An 18,773-nucleotide genomic window follows, 5' to 3' on the forward strand; every position below is an offset into this window, starting at 1 on the left:
TCGCACTAGACTAGGACATTGTCTAACAAGCCACCTTAGGGCCATTTGATGCTGGGGGTGGGGTGGGGGGGTACTGACTATGTAGTAATTGACCAGGGCCCCAACCTTGCACATTTCGATGTTAATTTGTAGAAGATTGGTAACTTAAAAATGATTTGTGTCTGGTAGAGATGCAAATGAATTCTGCCCAATACAAATGATAACCGCCCAAAGTCTGGTTTCATTGGACGGTAGGGCGTCAACCAGATTTGCATCAAACTCGGCAGTCTTATTTGAGCACTGTTCCTTTCGCTGACCACACATCTTCCGTTTCCGGCATTCTCCTTGGAAACCGTCTCCATCCCGACACATATCCACTGTCTGTCTATACGAGTTATAGTTTCAACTTTTATTTAAAAGTTGTATGTGGAAAATGGGATTGTCAGGTGAGGGCTTGGTAACTAAGCGCTCTTGCAAAACAGCGTTCATCGTAAAAGGCTGTGAAGCTAGTAAGTCTGCTCCGCGAGCTCGTCCACGCGCACTCCGCAGTGGAGCGCGGCCCCGCGGCCGGGGAGGACGGGACGCAGAGGCCACGGGGCCGGGGCTGCCCGGTCACGGGGCGGGCGGCAGGGCAGGGCAGGGCGGGGCTGGCTCCGGTGCGCGCTCCCGACCCAACGAGGCTGCGGCTGAAAGCCAGCCCCCCCCAGAGGGTGCAGACGGGGTACTGCGTGCAGGCCCAGCGACTGCGCGAGGCCGGACCGCCCGCCTAGGCGACCCCCAGACCCCACCCCACCCCACCCCTCCCCACCCCACCCCTCCCCACCCCACCCCACCCCTCCCCTCCCCACCCCTCCCCACCCCTCCCCACCCCTCCCCTCCCCACCCCACCCCTCCCCTCCCCACCCCACCCCTCCCCTCCCCACCCCTCCCCACCCCTCCCCACCCTCCCCACCCCTCCCCCACCCTCCCCACCCCTCCCCCACCCTCCCCACCCCTCCCCCACGCGCGCCCCGGCCCCGCCCCTGAGGCAGGGAGCCAATCAGCTCGCTCCCTGCTGGTAGACGTCGGGCCGGGGGCCCGCCCCAGCCAGCCCCGCCTCTTCCGGCCCTGCGCCTGTGCAGAAGGTCGCCCCGCGACCCGGCCTCGGCCTTCTGCGCGCGCGCGCGCTGGGGTGGTGTTCCCGTGAGGCCGTGCGAGGCGCGGCGGCGGGCTGTTGAGGGGTGAGAGCCGAGCTTTCTGAGGTGTGTGGCGGTCGCCTCGCAGTTCTGTCAGGCGGGAGGTGGGGCTGTGGGAGCGGCGCGGGTCAGCGGGCTGCGTCTTCCTTCCGGGCGTCCCTGGGGACGTCTTTCGGCGCTCAGGTACTTGCCCGCGCGGCGCAGTCGCTGTCCGTAGGGCGAGGGGCCGGGGGTGCGAGTGGGGGCCGGGTGGGCGAGGGGAGCGTCCGGAGCTTGGCGGCTCCAGTGCGGTCGGGGGGCGGCGCCCGGAGGGGCGAGGAGAGCGGCGGGACACTGGGGGCTCCCTTCGGTGCGGGGCGGGGGCCGGGGGCGCTAGTGAGGGGCGAGGGGCGCGGCCGGAAACGGGGGGCTCCAGTGCGGGCGTTGGGGGGCGCCCGGGGCCCCGCCCGGCCGGGCCCGACCGGGCCCGACCCTGAGGCGCTGCTAGGACGCGGGGGGGCGCACCTGAGCCCCGCAGGCCGGCCGGGCACCCGCCTGAGCTTTGTGCAGTTTGTCTTGGCGCCGATTCGGCGGCCTCTGTGGACGAGCGCGTACCAGTCACCGCTGACCGCATCACCGCAAATCACCGAGGGCCGCAGATGTGTTGCTGGGGCCCTCCTCTGTGCCTCCTGTATCCGTCCCTGGAGTTTGCAGCGTGGACAGGTGGTCCCTGTGCTGAGAATAATAAATGCCTCAAGTACCTTTACTGAACAGTCGACTTCTCAGTCCTTTGGCTCTTCTCAAGTCGGGGGTGGTTCTTAAACCTTAAGCCTGATTTTCTCTGCACTAGGTTCGTCGTATCTGACTTTGGTTCTTGCGTGAATGCGGATGCTGACTGAGTCATTCAGGTAAATATTTAGTTGACTCTTCCTCAAAAATCTTAACCATATTTATTTCTATTTTCTCAGGAAGGACAGGGAAAAGAGGCTGCTTAGCCGCGTGATGGCTTGGACATATTTACTTCCGTGTATTTTGAATTAAAGACTGAACTGCTGCTCTATAAAATACAACGTACTTTAAACCGTGTTATCTTTGGAAAAAATAGGATTTCCTTGTTAATTAGGTTTTCATTACTGTTGCATTGTTCTAAGTGATACCCTAATTGTTTATCTTCATCAGACTTTCCAGCTACAACTGTATCTTGTGATGTTTAGCTGTATCATCCTTTCAAAGATATAGTCGCCCTATTTGTGATCTAACACTTGTTTTTTTTCCCCCCCCAGGAGAAATTATTATAGAGTCTAAAAATATCTTTCCCCCTTCTCTGTGGACTTAACGTAAAATTAGTTTTGTGTGTATTTGGATTCATTTTCTAAATATCAACACCATAAAGCCTTATCAGTTACAAAAAATCTGGGTAGTTAAAGCATGAGTTGTGGAAAGGAGTTTGTGGAAACGTTAAAAAAAATTGATTATCCCAAAGCTGATATTCTTAATGGGGAAGATTTTGACTGGTTGTTTGAGACTGTTGAGAATGAATCATTTTTGAAGTGGTTTTGTGGGAATGTGAGTGAACAGAACGTATTATCTGAAGAGGAATTGGAAGCTTTTAGCATTCTTCAGAAATCAGGCAAGCCCATCCTAGAAGGAGCAGCGTTGGATGAAGTTCTTAAAACCTGTAAAACTTCTGATTTGAAGACACCTACCCTGAATGACAAAGAGCTGGAGAAGTTAGAGGATGAGGTTCAAACTCTGCAGAAATTAAAGAACCTAAAAATTCAGCGACGTAATAAATGCCGGTTGATGGCTTCGGTAACTAGCCACAAATCTCTGAGGTTAAATGCTAAAGAAGGAGCAGCCAATAAAAAGCTGAAGCAGAGTCAGCGAATTCTAAATGCTGCCAGTACTAAGATCAGTAATGAGCTCCACACTCTTACCGATGGAGTTGCAAAATTACTGCTGTTCTTCAGACATTCGAATTTGGGTCAAGGGACAAATCCACTGGTGTTTTTATCTCAATTTTCATTGGAAAAATATCTAAGCCAAGAAGAGCAAAGCACAGCAGCATTAACCTTATACACCAAAAAACAGTTCTTTCAAGGTGTACATGAAGTAGTTGAAAGTTCAAACGAAGAAAATTTTCAACTTTTAGATATACAAGCACCCTCTATTTGTGATAATCAAGAAGTTCTTGAGGAGAGACGGCTAGAGATGGCTAGGCTGCAGCTGGCATATATTTGTGCTCAACATCAGTTAATTCACTTGAAAGCAAGAAATTTGAGCCTGAAGTCAAGTATCAGATGGGCAGAGGAGAATCTTCATAGCCTCACTAGCAAGGTAACCATGAGAAATGAGACTGGATTCATATTGAAATTGTTGTTGATAATGGAGTAATACTGATAGTAAAGTCTTTAGAAAGGGGGATATAGTAAGGAATCACAGTCTCTTATTTTCTGTTTGTTCAGTGTTTAGTTGTGATCTGTGTCATTGTTTCGTACAAATAGATCTTCATATTAGCCGAGGGCAGAAATAGTAATTATAACCCGACCACATTATCTAGCTCACTTTAAATAAAAGTACTTTTGCATTCTGTGTTGGTTCAGATACAGGTGACCCTGACATTTCCTTTTTTATGATGAATGGGTAAAGAGCCTTATTGCTGTGTTACGGGTTTTCTGCCTTGTTTGCGCTGACCAGAGGATGGTGCTAATGAAGTTGGAGATCCAGTTCAGTGGACTGAAACCCTGATTCTTTTCTAAGAATGTATAGCTGTATTATAGGTAGCCATCTGCACTCTTGGGAAGCTTGCTTTCTTGGTAATGTAGCCACTAGATAGTTGAGTAAAAATATCAGCTTTTCTGAAGCTGAATACCTATAACTGACACAAACTTTGGAATGATGTGTGAAGTCCTGTTATTCTGTAGAAGTGCTAAAATCAACAGGCAGGCTGGGAGAATAGCTACTGAGATTATTTTAATTTTAAGAAAAACTTAAATAGTATACATTAGCATTCGGTGAGTAGTGTGATTTTTATTAAGACAAACATGACAAGATGTCCGTTTTGTGTCTGGACAAGATGTCCGTTACTGTGTCTAGTATTTTACATGGTAGTAATAGCATTAAAAGTTAGCAGTTCATAATGGCTTTACCCTTGGCTTAGTCTACACTTTTTTAAACTGTGATTTTGGCTTCTGCTAATATGAAATAAGTTTTTATTAGTGAGTATGTTATCTGATAACCTAAAATGGAAAGTGAAAATAATTTTAAAACTATTTCAACTTTATACTTAACAGTTTGAAATGTAATTGTTTTCTTTGTGTAGGCTCTTGGCAAAGATATTTTGGATGCTAAAATTTCTAGCTTGAACAGTGAGATTCTGAAACTTGAAGAACAAATCACTCATATAAAAGACAAAATTTTGCCTGCTGTGGTAAAAGAGAATGCCCAGTTATTGAATATGCCAGTTGTAAAGGGAGATTTCGATCTGCAGATTGCTAAACAAGACTATTACACAGCAAGACAAGAGTTAGTTTTAAATCAGTTGATAAAGCAAAAGGCATCATTTGAACTTGTACAATTATCATATGAAATTGAATTGAGAAGGCATTGGGACATATATCGTCAGCTTGAAAACTTGGTTCAAGAACTTAGTCAAAGTAACTTGATGCTCCACCACCAATTAGAAATGCTGACAGACCCATCAGTATCTCAGCAGATAAATCCAAGGAATACCATTGATACCAAGGATTATTCTACTCATAGGTAGGCTTCATTGTTTCTTTAGTGAATAATTATTTTTCCATTCGTTTTTGTAAAATACTGGAGTTTGAACTAAAATTGTGGGCGTTTAAAGAATTCTTTGCACTCCATTTTTGGCCTTTGTATTCGTTTCTTCCACCTTTCTGTTATATTCTTACATGTTTCTTTTTCCTTTTTAATTTCTTGCTCTCTTTTTCATTTATGTTAAATCTGGAAGTAGCTGGTTTAGAGGTGAGGTGGATGGGTTGGAGGATTGAAAATATACAATACAAGGTCTTTATTCATGTTTGGGCACTATTTATTGATAGATGTTTTTAGATTTGGGGCAGGAGTTTAACTTACAGCAGGAAGTTTGAATACAGCTGGGTGTATAGCAAGTATTGCAGAGCAGAGAACTGACTGCATTTGGAGAAGGCAGCAGTAGGGAGGAGAGAAGACTTCATTTTTGCGTCTAGTCAGGTGAATCAGCAAGAATGAATGCTAGCTTCCAGTCTTTTCTGGATGTCTAAGCAATTGAAGGTATGGGGATACTGAAATTGGAGGGCTAAAGTAGTCAAAGGACTCGAAACTCTGGATCCTACTCCTGGTTTTTCTCTAGACTAGAAGAAAATCATCTAATACTTTGTGTTCTTATTAATGAAATGAGGGGCATGGATAGGGCTGCCTCACTGCACACTTTCAGAGGTGGCATTGACCTCATGATTCTGTGTAAATGGTGCCCCCTGGAATTGTGTAGTGACATTCCACAAGAACAGAATTAGCCTTAGGCTTGAACCTGTTTTAGGAAACCTGTTGCAACTTGTTAAAATAATTAAAATAATACATTTTAAAAAAATTCTAGGAAAAAGAGCAGACACTTTTTGTCATAAATGTGTAGAAGGTGCTGCCTCACATTTTTCCATTTGTCTCGTAGGATATTTCTGCCATTAATGTTTGAAGTGTTAAAGTGACCTCATGGGTCATTAGGAATTTAATTTGTCAAGCAAACATGAACATGACTGGAGTAGCAAGTTTACTATTACTATTTACGTAGCTCTTTACTGTTTACTTTTTAAAACATTTTACGTTGTTTATATTTTCAGTTTTTTTAAGTTTACCACAGTCCTTTAAAATTAGGTAGGTATTAGGATGTGAAAATTAAGTCTCAGAGGTTGACTTGACTTAGGTCTTACGTGGCAGCCAGAACTCAGATCTAGGTCTTCTGTTTCAAGTTCATTGCTGTTTCTACTACATCATAGTTGTGTTCTGTGAAAGAATTGTTTTCTAGGGAGGTATTTCTGAAACGTTTGTTTGAAGTAGGTTAATGGCAGTTAAAGTCAAAAAGAATTTTTTGTCTAAAACTTGGAAGATGGGAAAACCAGGCATTCAGATACAATAATTAGAATACATATTTCTGTAATGAGGTAGTATTTTAGTTGGAATGTTTTTAGTTGTTTGATTAATATTTATAGATTGTTAGCTTTCCCCAAAGATGGCCCAATATAGTGGATTATAATTTTGAAAACTGTACTGACTTGAGAATTTTTTTCTATAATTTCTAATCTTCACATTTTAGGCTTTATCAACTTTTAGAAGGAGAGAATAAGAAAAAAGAATTGTTTATAACCCATGGAAACCTGGAAGAAGTGGCTGAGAAATTAAAACAGGACGTTTCTTTGGTACAAGAGCAGTTAGCAGTATCTGCTCAAGAGCATTCTTTCTTTCTGTCCAAACTAAATAATGATGTGGACGTGCTTTGTGATGCTTTGTATCAAGGAGGAAATCAGCTTTTGCTTAGCGATCAGGTGGGTGCTTGCCATAGTAATTAAAAATACTTTAAAAAATAGTGTTTATTGTAAAAGTTGCTAAAGAAAATGTTAACATGAGGAAAATATTACTCCATATCCCATTGCCCTAATAATAACATTTTCATATCTCATTTTTATCCACATATAAATATATTTTTCAGATAGTTTTGATCAGTGTACACAGAATTTTAAAAATTTCTGAAATATTTCAGATGTAGAAGGATATGTAATGTTTATGCTAAGAATTAAGAAAAATAAAACCACCCCTGTATTTTTTTCACCCATCTTAGTAAATAGAGGATTGCCCTTATATCTCTAAAATCCTGTGTACACTTAGTAATAGCGTGCTCCTCCTAATAGCATTCCCCTCTCTTCTTCAAGGAGTAACTACTACGCTTAATTTTGTCATTCGCTTTCTTTTATTTATAATACAGACCGTGCATTATTTAGTTTTGTATGTTTCTGAACTTTATATAGATTGTATTAATGTATTCTTTAGTAACTTGCTTGTTTCTTAATATGATTTTGAGATTCATCCATGTTGATAATTGTAAAGCTATAGCTCATTTATAGTTTTCTCTTTTGTATAGTTAGTATTCTCTTATGTGAAATCCCACAATTATGTGTTCTGTTGACAGACATTTAGATTATTTCCAGTTTTTGCCGTAGTAGATTATACTGCTATGTATAGTCTTGTTGCATGTCTTATAGATGCATGCCTACACACACACACACACACACACACACACACACACACACACACACTCACTCACATCACTCGCTGTCCCCTCACACAGGCGTGGAATTGCTAGATAACAGGTTCAGTTTTACAGTGTACATCAAACTGATTTCTAAAGGGGTTGTACCATACTGTACCAGCGGTGTTTAAGAGATGCTATGTATCCATATCCTTTTCATCACATAGCACTGTCTGATTTATAATTTTCTCTCACTCTGTATACATGTAAAATAGTGTCCCGTTGAGTTTGTAATTTGCATTTCTCTGATGGTGGTTAGGGAGGTTGAACCCCCTTTCAGTAGGAGTTATTTATGTGTTTCAGATGCCAGTCCTTTGTCAGTGATGTGTGTTATGTATATTTGCTCCCTATTTGTGGCTTGTTTTTTTCTTTTTACTGTTTCCTGTTAGTTTATTTTTGGCTTTTTTTTTTTTTTTTTGAGATTTTAATATCATGTCATTTATCACTCTTACGGTTTACCCTTAACATCATAATGATAGTCCCCGTTACTTTATCTTAAAGTTATGCTGTTCAAGTTCAGTTCTTTAATCCACCAAGAGTTTATTTTTATGTATGACATGAGCGGTAGAGTTCTAATTTTATTTTTATTTTTCGCTATGAATAACCAAATTGTCCCATCACCATTTAATGAGGCATACAAGTTTAAAATCAGTATCTTTCTGGTGAAGGGGCCCTCTTACATTATGAGATAAAGGATCCTTAAATGTCTTCTGCCTTCATGTATGTTTTGTTAGATATTTTGGGCACCACCACTTCTGAACCATAAATGAGTTCAAACTCTGTTTTCGGAGGACCCAGGTGATTCCTGTTGGGGCTGTAATTCTAACCAAGGGCTCTTCCACCTCTGGCCATCCTGATCTTAAGACTGTTGGTGTCGTTTGAGTCCTTAGTTTATTATGAAGAGAGTCTCTCCTGTTTGACTTCCCACCTTCTGTGGACCTTGGACTTTGATTTTTCTCCCACTCATCTTGTGAGTCTCAGGAATCATGGATTCCTATTTTCCAAGATTGGCAATTGAGTAAAGCACCTCCTGGGCTCCCTTACCAATCTGTATTGTTTTATGGACTTGTAGTTTCTTTTAATGTCTTGTTATCTCTTTGTTGCTTTTAGGAAGCTTTTGTTTTGTTTGACTCTTTAAGTACTTCATTTCATCTTTCACATTTTTTCCTATGGAAGAATTGATCTGAGTAACTAGCTTACTTTTCTTGAAATAAGAAGGCTTATGATTAGTTTTTTTAAATAATTTTTTTTACTGTGGTAAAATACACAAAATGTAACATTTACAATTTTAACCATTTTAAAGTGTGCAATTCAGTGACATTAAATACATTCACAGTGTCGTGCAACCATGACACCATACATTTTCCAGAACTTTTTCCTCATCCCAAATGGGCCAATCTCTGTGCCTGTTAAATATTAACTCTCCATTCCTCCTTTCCCCCATCCCTGGTAACTCTATTCCAGTTTCTGTCTCTATGAATTTGCCTACTCTAGGTACTTAATGTAAGTAGAATTGTGTAATATTTGTCCTTTTGTGTTTGGCTTATTTTAGCATAATGTCCTTAAGTATCATCCATATTGCATGAGGTGTGAGAATTTTTATTCCTTTTTGGGGCTGAGTATTCCATCGTGTGTATACATCACATTTTATCTGTTCATCTGTTTAATAGACACTTGGGTTGTTTACACCTTTTGGCTGTTGTGAATAATGCTGCCGTGAACATTGTTGTACAAGAATTTGAGTCCCTGTTTTCATTCCTTTTGGGTCTATACCTAGGAGTGGATGCTGAGTCATGTGTTACGTCTGTGTTTAACTTTCTGAGGAACTGCCGAACATTTCCACAGCAGCTGCACCAGGGTTCCAGTTTCTCCGTGTCCTCGCCTACACTTGTTATTTTCCCTTTTTACAAAATATATAACGGTCATCCTAATGGATGTGAAGTGATATTTGTGATTAGTTTTTTAAAGTCTCCTATTAGTGATTTTTATCTTCTTGATCTTTTAAACAATTATGTAAAAATCCCATGATGGTGGATTTGAAAATTTCTCCTTGTAGTTCTGTCGGTTTTTTCTTTATATTTGAGTTTATTTTATAAGTTACATCCAAATTTAAAATCGCAGTGAATTATTCTGGTAGACTTAAATTGCAGTGAATTGAACCATTGAGCATTATATAATGACCCTGTATTGTGCTTTTTGTCTTAATATTCTCTTGTCTGATATTAATATTCCTATGCTATCTTTCTTTTGGTTAGTATTTGCAAGGTGGATGCTTTTTTCCTTAATGTATCTTTCATGTTCTTCCTTTATACTTAGCATTATGAAATAAACATTTCCATGCTAAACGATATTAATTTTTAATATTTATAATACTCTTGATTTAATTACTGTGTCATAATTTGTGTAACCAGTCCACCATTTTCAGGTATTTTTTGATAGTCTTCATTTTTTTCTTATGTTTGCTCTTGAATGAGATCATGTATATCTTGTGTATATAGCTTTTTGTTGTTGGATACTTTCCCTTTTTTTTTTGATACATTCATTTGGATGAACTCTTAGAAGTAGAATTATTGGATTTCTTGGGTATACACATTATTTTTTGGCCTTTGATACTGCCATATTGCTTTTCAAAGGAGTTGTACCGACTTACAATGCCACCAGCACTATTAAATGTCTGCTAGACACCACTTATCATATGATACACCATAATTTCATGAATTTCTAAGAAAGAAAAAACTTCTTCAGTTAAACTGACACAGTACTTCCTTATTTAGAATTTTTATTTCATGCCTATTAGAAGATACCTTTTAGGTGTGGGTAGGCATAGGTTTTTATCATAGCACTTTCGAATATACATTAAAAGGGAAAAAGCCAGTTAAAATGGTTAAGGTGTTTCTAAAGCTTCACATGTAGTGTCCACTTCTATGTTATTTCTTGACTCAAAGTACTTTTAATATTTTTCCACATTATACATTAAGAATGTTGGTGATAGCAGAAAACTTAATAACCTGATTTTAAAATGGGCTAAGGACTGGAATAGACATTTCTCCAAAGAAGACATACAGATGGCCAATAGGTTTATGAGTAGATGTTCGATTATCTAATTATCAGGGAAATGCAAATCAGAACCACAGTGAGATAACACCTTAACGCCTGTTAGGATGACTGTTCTCAAAAACCAAAAGACTTAGGATTGGTGAGGATTTGGGGAAGTTGGAACCCTTGTCCATTTTTGGTGGGCATGCAAAATGGTGCAGCTGCTGTGGAAAACAGTATGGAATTTCCTCAACAAATTTAAAAATAGAATTACTGTTATGATCCTGTAATCCTACTTCTGGGTATATATCCAAAGAAAATGAAAACAGGATATTAAAGAGATGTCTGCACTCACATGTTCATCGCAGCACTTACTCATAATAGCTAAGCTGTGGAAACAACCTAAAAGTCCATCATGGAGGAATGGATAAAGAAAATACAGTATACACATACAATGGAATATTATTCAACCTTAAAAAAAGAGAACTGCAAAATGCCACAACATGGGTGAACCTTGAGGAGATTATGCTAAGTGAAATAAGCCAGTCACGAAGAAATAGTGCATGATTCCACTTATATGAGCTATCTAAAATAGATTTATTAGAAGCACAGAGTAGAATGGTGGTTGCCAGGGATGGGACGTTGTTGATCAACAGGTATAAAGTTTCAGTTATGCAAAATGAACAAGTTCTAGCAATCTGCTATACAACGTTGTGCCTGTAGTTAACAATACCATATTGTACTCCTGAATTTAAGAGGGGAGATCTCATGTTATGTGTTCTTACCACAATAAAAAATTTAAAAAATATATTGGTGAGGGAATTCCTTGGCGGTCCAGTGGTTAGGACTCGGCGCTTCCACTTCAGGCGGCACAGGTTCAGTCCCTGGTTGGGAGAACTAAGATCCTGCAAGCCTTGCGGCATGGCAAAAAATAAAATATTGGTGATAAAGTGCTTCTAATGAGTGTCTGGTCAATAACAGTTACATGATGCTCTTGATTGTACAGTGCATGTTGATTTCAGTTATATTAAAATGTGAAAGATTCCATCCTAGAATCACTAAAATATGGTGATTTCACTATAATGTCATTGGGTATCATTATTTAATGTTTTTCCCTATCCCAGTGAGGTATAAAGTGTCATCCGTATGAATTTTAACTTGCATTTTTATTAATGAAGTTGAATATTTTTCAGTATTTGTAGGAGTATTATTTTAGTAACTGTTAAGACCTTTAGTATTGAAACTAAAGGTGAGATGTTTCTCATTGTATTCGAGTTTACGGAGTTTTTCCTCAAAGAGAGACCGCTTAATGTGGATATTACTTGATTTTTTTTTTTTTTTTTTTTTTTTTTTTTAATGTAGTTAGTTTAAGAAATACTCTCTGGAACTGGCTTTTATGACAGGTGTGAAGCTGTTGTTCATGAATTTGTACGTTAGAATCACCAAGGAGCCTGTTGACATGTAGCTTCTGGCCCTGTTGCAGAGTGATTTAGTGTGGAATGAGGTGCAGGAATCTATTCTTAACAAACTCCCCCAGGTGATTACCATGCTGTGGACCATGCTGAGAGGCTGTGGAAGGTGGAGGTGTAGTTACAGCTACAGATTTTCTGAGAACCTCTTTGGTAATACTGGCTGGAAAATTGTAGGAGTAGAATGCATGACTAGAAAGCCATGGAAACTTGTTAATAAACTGCTTTTAATGTTAAGAAGTGAGGAATTTCAATTATTAAATGTGAAGGGTCCAGCATGTCTAGCTTTTTGAGAAGAATTACATGGTAAGTCAGGATTGTTGAATGTCACATACAGTTCCATCCTCTGTAACAATGTGAAAAAAGAAAAATGAGATTTTTGTTAAGGTAATTCTTTTATATTGGTAATTGCTTCATTTCAAGGTTTTCTCAGTACCTGTGATGTCTAGAGTAAACAGCTTAGGCTAAAACAAGGTTTGATTACTTAAGCAGAATGTAAGTTCCATGAAGGAAATGGTGCTCATTCTTCTATTTGTAGACTCTTAAAACAGTGCTTGGTGCGTGGTGGGCATTCAGTAGTATTTGTTGAGTGTATGAATATGCAGAACAGTTTACATATCAAGTACTCTTCAGGGAGTAGGAGTTTGCTTTGAATCACTTAAAATTGCCTATAGGAAGTTGTTGCAATGGATCTTATCAATACATAGACGACTTCTTAATCCTGCCGTGGATTTTTTTTTTTTTGGCCGGGGGCCCGCGGCGTGTGGGATCTTATTAATTCCCTGACCAGGCATGGAACCCCCGCCCCCTGCAGTGGAAGCTCGGGGTCTTCACCACTGGACCACCAGGGAAGCGTACCCCCTGCTGTGGATTTTTAACTGAGGTTCATTAATCGTTGAGATTGTGGGAATAATCATTACATCATTTAGATTCTTATGTACATTACATTTTAAGTTTATAATTGGTAGCATGAATAGAGCTCTTGAATTAAAAGCATCATTATTTTCCTCTTAGGAGTTAATGGACCAGTTTCATCAAGTTGAATCTCAACTAAATAAGCTGAATCATCTTCTTACTGATACTCTTGCTGATGTGAAGACGAAAAGAAGAATTTTGGCATCTGATAAACTGTATCAAATGGAAAGAGAATTATATGTATATTTTTTAAAAGATGAAGATTATCTGAAAGATATTGTGGAGAATTTAGAAAACCAGTCAAAGGTTAAGGCTGTTGGTCTTGAAGATTGAAAATGAAACATTTACTGCACGTGCTGTGTTTTAATGTTTTGTATATTAGGAGGAGAATATAGCTAATAAACACTATGAAAATTTTAAATTCGAGGTCAATGGAACATTTCATTTAGTGGATTCAAGTACTACATCAATTTGGTTTACTATATGTTTGTTCAGAGTACCAGTGCTTTTTATGACTCGAACATTTGCTTGGTGGCACTTAGTCCTGGTAACTTTTTAAGTTACAGGGAAAAAGCATTATTATATAATGCAAATATTTTTTACAGACTTAATTGTATCTCTCATTTTATTTTTTTAGAGAGAGAAATTTCTGCTGTTAAATATTTTAAAAATTTGTAGGACTTTGAATCAGCATTGTTAAAGCTGTAGACCTCAATAAATGGAATAGTTAAGTCCCCTCATATTTGTCTATGAAGTAAAATTCTGCCACTCAAACTGTATTCACCCATAATTCCCTGCTGTAGACTTCGAGACTATTTTAATGTTCCTGCTTGTACCACAAAGGATGTCAAGTCTCCATTGGCCATTGCTCATTTTAGCGGTTGGGTCCTAGGGATTCAATATTTCTGCAGGACAGACGTCAGCAGTGCTTTGACTTCAGTCTGACTTACATATAATGAATGACTTTCAAATGAAATTTCGAAATTCCATAGAAGTGGTTGCTCAGATGTATAACACTATTTTAATCGATTTCTTAGGAGTGGAAATACCTAAGTGTTGGATTCTACTGGTTGGGATACAAGTGTAGTATTTGGACAATTAGAAATTATTTTAAGAGTTGAGGTAAAATAATTTGAAGTAGCTTATTTATCAGTTATGACATCAAATGATTCTTGAGTGCCAGGTTTATATGTGACCTCTGTTACATACTAAGAAGCTTTGTGGAGAAAAGAGAAGATTTAGACACTACCTTCAAGAAATATTACTGCTCCAAAAATGTATTACCTGCTTGTAATGTGGAATGCCTGTCTAAAAACTTCACATTTTAGGTGATCCTTATGGAGTTTTTTAGCTACAACCATCAGAAAGTGGGTACGCTTAGGTGACATATGGGCCTTGACAATTTTGAACAAATATGTTTTGCTAATTATTGTATTTGTACATTTTTCAAAATTTGTATTTGTTAGGTAGATGTTAACATGCTTGAAAAATTTGTAGCAATAAGTTTTGCCTAAGATTTTGTTATTAACTCCTCACAGGTAACCTTTGTTTGTTCCTGTTTTTCCCTCTGCCCTACCTTGCAATTGAGAATTTACTTGAAATTTTTCTCCTCTCCAGTAATGTGGGAAAATGTCACCTGGTTTTCTGGTTCATGAAACAGCAAATTCTGTTTAGATTAGTGCCAAATACATTAGATGTATTACCAGCTACTCGCTTTGTACTGTCCCTTCTAGACCTTCACCTGCTCAGCCCAGGAGGCCAGTACAGCCCAGCAGTGCAAGTGAAAGGATGTCAGGTTATGTGTCTGTCATAATAACCCAAGACAGTTAAAAATAATTTTTATGTTACCAGATCTGTATGTTTGAAGATTATAATTAAGCCGTTTGTTTCAAACCTCAAGAAGCAGGAAATATTTGAGTAGATTGCTTGCTTCAAGATTGGAGATACGTTCTTTACTTTGTTGTCTATTTACCATAATACCGAGTTGAGCCTCTAAATGTTTCACTTTTCTTCTTACTCTCTTATCTGTATTATGGGGACAATTAATACCTATTTCCTGTAGTGGTGAATATAGTAATTTTTATGAATGTCTCTACCTAAAAATTTTTACATGACTTTTTCTTATTTTGAAGTCTCAAAATTAATATATGGGTATTATGTTTATCTTATGTTTAGGATTTTATGAAAATGGAAAATTACGAGGCATTTGTAGGCTTTGAACTCTGTAAGATACCACTCTCCAGTGTTGCTCAGAAGATTATGTCTGCTATGCATTCAGGTGATTTAGTGGAGTCTAAGGATTGGAGAGAGAGTGAAAAGAGTGAGTGATGTTTATGAACCTTCATATTTTTTGTTACCTTGAGTCTTAATTATTCTTAAGACTAAGTTTTGAAAATCATTGACCTTAAAAATGAAACAGTTGTTTTACCTGCAAAAATGGGTTTACTCGAGAATAGCAGAGAACTGGAATTTGGGACAAGCATGCTATACAGAGGCCAAAGGCAAGTCTAACAAAGGAGAGGAACATTATTTTATAGAGAAGGGTGGTTGTTGGCAGGGGTTGTTTTGAATCACAGTCCATTGGAGAAAAGTGAGAGTTCAGAGTGCTGCTGGTTTCTGGCTGAGTTGCTGGGGAAGTGGATTTCTTGTAGGAGATGCCCTGTACATCTTTTCCTGTGGGGACCTGTAATTGATTCTTTCCTGTTGATTCTTCCTCCTGCTGACTTTGAGTGGTACTGCATGAGAGCTCCCCCTTCTGGCCTCCCAACTCCATTTTAGTGAGCCTTCTCCTTACTAATTTTCACAAAACGAAATGTAGCAGAGTTTTTCTATAGAACTTTTTACTGTGTAGGGAAGTTCCTGCCTACAAACAGTCCAGCTTCCCCTTGTTTTTACTCTCATTCAGTGATGACTGAGCTTCTTCTGCTCACTAAATTTTATATTCTCTTAGCCCTTACTGCTTTGAAAATGTGACACTCTCTTCGTTGTTTCAGGCATTTCTGCCAAACATTCCCTTAGAATCTGGATCAGCTGTTTAAGTGACTTCAAAAGAGATGGGCTCTTTCATAGTGCCCGTTTCTAAACCCTTAGCTCTCAGGTGATTGAACCTGTATTTGCGTATTTGTGGTGGACAGGAGAAGTGTTCTTGACAGTATGTGTATTATACCGCTGTAGAAGTGTATAAACTGTTACGTGACAAAGATCAGTGGACCTGTGTACATATGTTTATGACATATAATAGTAAAAGCAGTGACATATGCTCACAAGTGTGACTGAAATAGTTGGAATACCAGGTGTTTTTTTTGGTTTGTTTTTACTAGCAAAGCAGTTTTTATTTTAAATTGTAAGTCTGGACCAATAATTTGTTTTTCTCTTCTACAGAGTAGGTTATGAGTGAGATATAATTAATTATATTGAGATGAAATAATTGAGAAGTATTAACAAATAGTGCAAAAGCTGTTACAAATGCAGTTTGCCGATTAAGATACAGTAACGCTTAACGTTTCAGTCTATTCATATTCAGGCATCTGTTGTCCTTGTTATGGAAGTCAGTAATGAAGAGTAAGAATTTTGGGGTATGGACTACACACCTAGCAATTGATAGTGTTTTAGGGGGAATGTTGGTGCTGGGGGAAGTAGTAAAGTTAACATCAAACATCAAAGAGCCGGGACTTCCCTCGTGGCACAGTGGTTAAGAATCTGCCTGCCAATGCAGGGGACATGGGTTCGATCCCTGGTCTGGGAAGATCCCACATGCCGCAGAACAACTAAGCCCATGTGCCACAACTGCTGAGCACACGTGCCACAACTGTTGAAGCCCGCGTGCCTAGAGCTTGTGCTCTGCAACAAGAGAAGCCACTGCAATGAGAAGCCCGCGCACTGCAACGAAGAGTAGCCCCCGCTCGCCACAACTAGAGAAAGCCCGCGTGGAGCAACGAAGACCCAACACAGCCAAAAATAAAGAAATTAATTAATTTTAAAAAAATCAAAAGAGCCTTTTCCTTTATTCTGTATACTTGCTTTCCAAAATAAAAGAGCAGTGTGCACTTGACAAGAGTTCGAAATATGCTTACCTTCAAAAACTGATAAAATAATAAAATGCCTCTGGAAGCAGTAATGTGAGTCTCTGTTGAGAAAAATGTATGGCAATCAGCCCCTGCCATGAACTGTCTTGTCATGCTCTTAAAATACCCTGTTAAAATCCTAGTTTTCATAAATTTATTGAGAAGATAAGGTATTTTCTGTCAAGTGTTCATGGATTTGGAAAAAGTGGAATTTTCACAAAGATTATATCTGTTCCTGTGTCACACTCTTACTATGAACTTAGTGAGTTAAAACAACACACGTTTGTTACCTCATAGTTGCTGTGGGTCAGGAGCCTGGGCACAACTTAGCTGGGTTCTCTGCAGGGCTGCAGTGCAGGTGCCAGTCAGGGCTGGGGGCTCATCTGAGGCTCGAAATGGGAAGCATTTGCTTGTAAGCTCACATGGTTGTGGGCAGAGTTCAGCCCCTTGTAGGCTCTTGGACTGAGGGTCTCGGTTCTTGGTGATGGTTGGCTAGAAGCCACCCTCAGTTCGTTTCCATGTGATTCTTTCCATAGGCAGCTTTACATTATCGGGAGCTTGCTTTTTCAAAGCTGGCAAGAGAGTGTCCCTGGCAAGACTGACATTACATTCTTATGTAAGGTAGTCACGTTCTGTCACCGTTGCGGTATTCTTTTGGGTAGAAGTAAGTCCCATCCACACTCAAGGGGTTACACAAGGGCATGAATACTGGAAGGCAGGGGTAGTGGGACCACCTTAAGAGTCTGTCTGCCACACAGTCCCACCCGTTTTATTCTTATTTCATATAAATCTGAGTTAAAGTTGGATTGCTGGTTGGTTGTTGGTGAATGAATGATGCTGAACCTGAATTGATTCCCGGACTCTTGTCACATGCTGAGCTGTTATGTCAAATCCTTCTCTCTTATAAATAAAATCGTAGATCAGCATTTCATTTCTGAAACCCCATTTCATACTAGATAAATAGCGAAATTGAACTCAGAAATCAATGGAAATAAACTACAAATATTTGCTTTTACAGAAATGTATTAAGTAGGGGCTTCCCTGGTGGCGCAGTGGTTGAGAATCTGCCTGCCAATGCAGGGGACACGGGTTCGAGCCCTGGTCTGGGAAGAACCCACATGCCGCGGAGCTACTAGGCCCGTGAGCCACAATTGCCGAGCCTGCTCGTCTGGAGCCTGTGCTCCACAACAAGAGAGGCCGCGATAGTGAGAGGCCCGCGCACCGCGATGAAGAGTGGCCCCCACTTGCCGCAACTGGAGAAAGCCCTCGCACAGAAACGAAGACCGAGCACAGCCATAAATAAATAAATAAATAAATTTTTAAAAAAAAATGTATTAAGTAAAACCAAACAATGTTATATGTCACTTTGGAATCTTAATTTTCTGATCTGCTAGGCTGACTGAGGTATACACACCCACTAAGGATTGGACAGTGTGTATCTTCTCGCAGCAGGGTTGGGCTTTATTTAAAAACCCTTTGCTGTGAAAAAAAGATGCAGAAGCTTAAAATACAGCTTAATGAGTTAATATAAAGGGGACATCATGTAACTGCCACGTACATTGCCAATATCTCAAAATTTCCTTCTCAAAACTCTTCCTGCTCAAAGGTAACCATTATGCTGACTTTTATGGCAGCCACTTGCCACCCTAATCATATGAGGGTGTTTTACATTGCTCCAAAGGCCTTTTTGGCAGAGGTCACTTGTCCGCCACACCGGAGTCCATCCATCCTCCTCGGAGGCGTGACAGCAGATGACGTGGCTCAGTGTCCTTGCAGCCAGGTGTGGCCAAGTGGCAGGTTCCTGTCAGCAGGGTGTGCTGTTGCCAGGGCAGTCCCGAAGACACCTGACTTG

At 39.9% G+C, this 18,773-nt stretch overlaps 2 protein-coding genes across 4 annotated transcripts in view; both read left to right on the forward strand.

The window, feature by feature from the left end:
* Nucleotides 1-469: 469 nt before the first annotated feature.
* Nucleotides 470-13,278, forward strand: HAUS3 (HAUS augmin like complex subunit 3). Of its 3 annotated transcripts, none has more exons than XM_068543570.1 (6): nucleotides 470-488; nucleotides 1,984-2,041; nucleotides 2,417-3,470; nucleotides 4,456-4,895; nucleotides 6,448-6,676; nucleotides 12,957-13,278. In XM_068543570.1, exons 3-6 carry the CDS (start codon nucleotides 2,562-2,564, stop codon nucleotides 13,188-13,190), a joined length of 1,812 nt encoding a protein of 603 aa, XP_068399671.1. In that variant the 5' UTR covers nucleotides 470-488; nucleotides 1,984-2,041; nucleotides 2,417-2,561; the 3' UTR covers nucleotides 13,191-13,278. The 3 variants fall into 3 exon arrangements, with proteins under 3 accessions (XP_068399671.1, XP_068399670.1, XP_068399669.1); XM_068543568.1 differs by lacking the exon at nucleotides 470-488 and adding an exon at nucleotides 1,188-1,220; XM_068543569.1 differs by lacking the exons at nucleotides 470-488; nucleotides 1,984-2,041 and adding an exon at nucleotides 1,133-1,220 and having other exon boundaries at nucleotides 2,102-3,470.
* POLN (DNA polymerase nu) overlaps nucleotides 1,202-18,773 on the forward strand; it is a 173,439-nt gene continuing 155,867 nt past the window's right edge. The window contains exons 1-3 of the mRNA XM_068543567.1: nucleotides 1,202-1,220; nucleotides 1,984-2,041; nucleotides 15,033-15,177. Coding sequence (XP_068399668.1) covers nucleotides 15,039-15,177 — 139 coding nt within the window. The 5' untranslated portion in view covers nucleotides 1,202-1,220; nucleotides 1,984-2,041; nucleotides 15,033-15,038. The remainder of the gene's footprint in view (nucleotides 1,221-1,983; nucleotides 2,042-15,032; nucleotides 15,178-18,773) is intronic.

The sequence above is a fragment of the Eschrichtius robustus genome, chromosome 4, assembly GCF_028021215.1.
Source record: "Eschrichtius robustus isolate mEscRob2 chromosome 4, mEscRob2.pri, whole genome shotgun sequence".
In the NCBI taxonomy this organism is placed as follows: Eukaryota; Metazoa; Chordata; class Mammalia; order Artiodactyla; family Eschrichtiidae; genus Eschrichtius; species Eschrichtius robustus.